The sequence below is a fragment of the Contarinia nasturtii genome, unplaced genomic scaffold (genome assembly GCF_009176525.2).
Source record: "Contarinia nasturtii isolate CC-2019 unplaced genomic scaffold, AAFC_CNas_1.1 Cnas_scaffold_5187, whole genome shotgun sequence".
NCBI lineage: Eukaryota > Metazoa > Arthropoda > Insecta > Diptera > Cecidomyiidae > Contarinia > Contarinia nasturtii.
This window is the reverse complement of record NW_022202465.1, coordinates 1-2,982: the sequence shown is the minus strand read 5'-3', so window position 1 is coordinate 2,982 and position 2,982 is coordinate 1. Positions and strand designations below refer to the sequence as shown.

Below are 2,982 nucleotides of genomic sequence, written 5' to 3'. Positions count from 1 at the left end.
AGTTATGATACATCTCTATTGAAAAATAATTTTCGAAATAAAATTATTTTACGCAATTTTTTAAGTGTTTTAAATTAAATAATTTTCAGAATATAATGGATCATGAGAACAAAATGAAGCATGACATTGTTGAACATGTCATTTTTCTTAAAAGTCAACCATATCACCCATTTACTCAACAACAGATCGAAGCTTTAGAATTGACATATTTCATTATTACAAAGAATTATTGCCGAGCAAATGAATCAAAAGAAGAATTTTATTTACGGTTAAGGAATGAAATAAATCAGGAAATTATTGCATTCAATAATTTGTCAATGGGGGAAGATAAAGATATTAAAATCGAAGGTTGTAATATTAAGTTAAGAGTAGTACAGCATTTTGAATCGGGTCACATGGTTGATGCAAATTTCCAAGATCCAAGAGAGATAAATTAAATGGTCAAATTAAATGAATAAATTTATCGAATTGAATCGTATATATATTTACTTAAGCTTTTACATTTAAAAAAAAAATATTAGACATTTCAATTCAAATTTTAATGCATAGGTTGGTATAACATTTTATTACAGAATAATAACATTAGTTATTTGATAATTGAATTATTTTGAATTCAAAAATAACAATGCCCAGGCGGCGCACGATGACGGGCCGTAAAGAGCGAAATGCCAATAGGATTTCAAATGCTAGAAGTAGATTAAGAATTGTTAATCGTCATGGAGCCAATCAACAACCAAATAACAATATCGATGAAAATTCTCACAATGATCAAGTCGCTACTACTTCACATCGACCTTTCTTACGTAACACAACACGTAATCAACAATTAAATAGTAATATCGATACAAATTCAAACAATGAGCATGTTAATAATAATTCACATCCACATAATACACGTAGTATCATACGTAATCAAAATAACCACCACAAGTTATAGCGCCTGTCATACCAATTGTACAAGTTCCACAAATTCCACAAAATAATTTGAATTTAGTTGGATCATTCAAATGTGCTTTTAATTTAATACCAAGAAATTTTAACATATTCAATTTGGGGTTAATGAGAAGAAACTGTGATTATTGTAAAGCTAAACATTTCGATAGTGAAGTGACAAATAGAGATTGGAATAAGTTCACATTATGTTGTCATAAGGGAAAGGTAACATTACCAGCATTAGTCGAAAATCAGTTATTTGAGCATTTTCATGATACTTATGATACATTAACGGAATCAAGAAATTATTTCGATAATATAAGAAGCTATAATTCATCATTTGCAATGATTAGCTCTGAAGCGAAAATTGATCTCAATTCTACCGTTGGGATTTATCATTTTAAAATACATGACAATTTTTATCATCGTGTAGGTCCAATTACTCAACATTATGGTCAGAGACCCATTTATGCACAATTGTATTTTTTCGATACCGATACTGCCAATTACTCAAGAATGAATAATCAAAATAATGAGCGGTGTCTCAGATCAGTTATGAATAAAATATCCGAAGAATTAGATCGTGTCAATCCTTATGTGGGTTCATTTAGAAAAATGCATGAACAAATTGTTCAATTTCCACGTAAAGAACTTTCAATTGTAATGAAAGCTGATCGCGATTTAGATTTGCGTCGTTTTAACGAACCAATTTCTACAGATGTTGCTGTAATTTTTACATCAACTGATGGTGAACCACCATATGAAAGGAATATGATTGCATTTCATAAAGTAACAAATGAAGTTCGAAAAATTTCAATTTTGGAGCCATCCTTAGATCCACTTGCTTATCCATTACTTTTTCCAAATGGTGATAAAGGTTGGCAAAATAATATTAAACATAGTGATCCAAATAATAGACAAAATAACAATCCAAATCGTAGACCAAATAATCGTAGACCAAATAATCGTAGACCAAATAATCGAAGACGAAATAATCGTAGAGGAAATAATCGTAGGCCAAATAATAATCCAAATCGTACAGGAAATAATAATAATGCAACTATTAATTTCAGAGATAAAGTCACTATGTCGCAGTATGCGAGTTATCGTTTAGCCATTCGCAATAACTTTAGTTTATTACATCATTCGCAAAAATTATTTTTACAATGGATCGTTGATATGTATGTTAGAATAGAAAGTTCAAGATTGCATTATCTTCGTCAAAATCAATCTACATTACGAGCTGAAGTATATAGCAATATGGTTGATCATATTCATGGAAATCCACAAAATGTAACTACAATTGGTCGTTCTATTATTTTGCCATCATCATTTATTGGTTCTCCAAGAAACATGTATCAGAATTATTTGGATGCTATGGTGATTGTTCAAACATATGGCAAACCAAGTACATTCATTACCATGACATGCAACCCTAATTGGTCGGAAATAAAAGATTATTTAGGTCATGAAACATCAAATTTCAGACCTGATATAGTTGTACGTGTTTCAAACAAAAATTGAATGAATTAATAAATTTGTTGATAAAAAAACAAATTTTTGGGAAAGTTGCAGCATTGATTTATACAATCGAATCCCAAAAACGAGGATTACCGCATGCACATATTTTAGTCACATTATGCGAACAAGATTCCATTTCATTAAATAGTATCGATAGAGTTGTATGTGCTGAAATCTCTGATTTCCACACACAACCTAAATAATTTGAATTTGTTCAAAGTCATATGATACATGGTCCATGTGGAATTCTTAATGTAAATGCTGTTTGCATGAAAGATGGAAAATGCACGAAAGAATTTCCTTAACAGTTTATTGAACAAACACGAGAATCTGTTAATGGATATCCTCTATATAGAAGACGTAATAATGAAGAATTACTGTTGATGTTAGAAGACATACTGTAGATAACAGATATGTTGTACCATACAATCCATATTTATTAGCTAAATTCAATTGCCATATAAATGTTGAAATATGTACAACTGTTAAGAGCGTCAAGTACATATATAAATATGTTTATAAAGGATA

At 29.9% G+C, this 2,982-nt stretch overlaps 1 protein-coding gene across 1 annotated transcript; it reads left to right on the top strand.

Annotated features, from left to right (window-relative positions):
- Nucleotides 1–643: 643 nt before the first annotated feature.
- On the top strand, nucleotides 644–2,433 carry LOC116351308 (putative uncharacterized protein DDB_G0286901; the record flags this gene model as incomplete). Its single annotated transcript, XM_031783397.1, has 2 exons — nucleotides 644–908; nucleotides 1,367–2,433. Coding segments are annotated over exons 1-2 (1,332 nt in total), but the record flags the coding sequence as incomplete, so codon positions are not given.
- Between the last annotated feature and the right edge of the window lie 549 nt (nucleotides 2,434–2,982).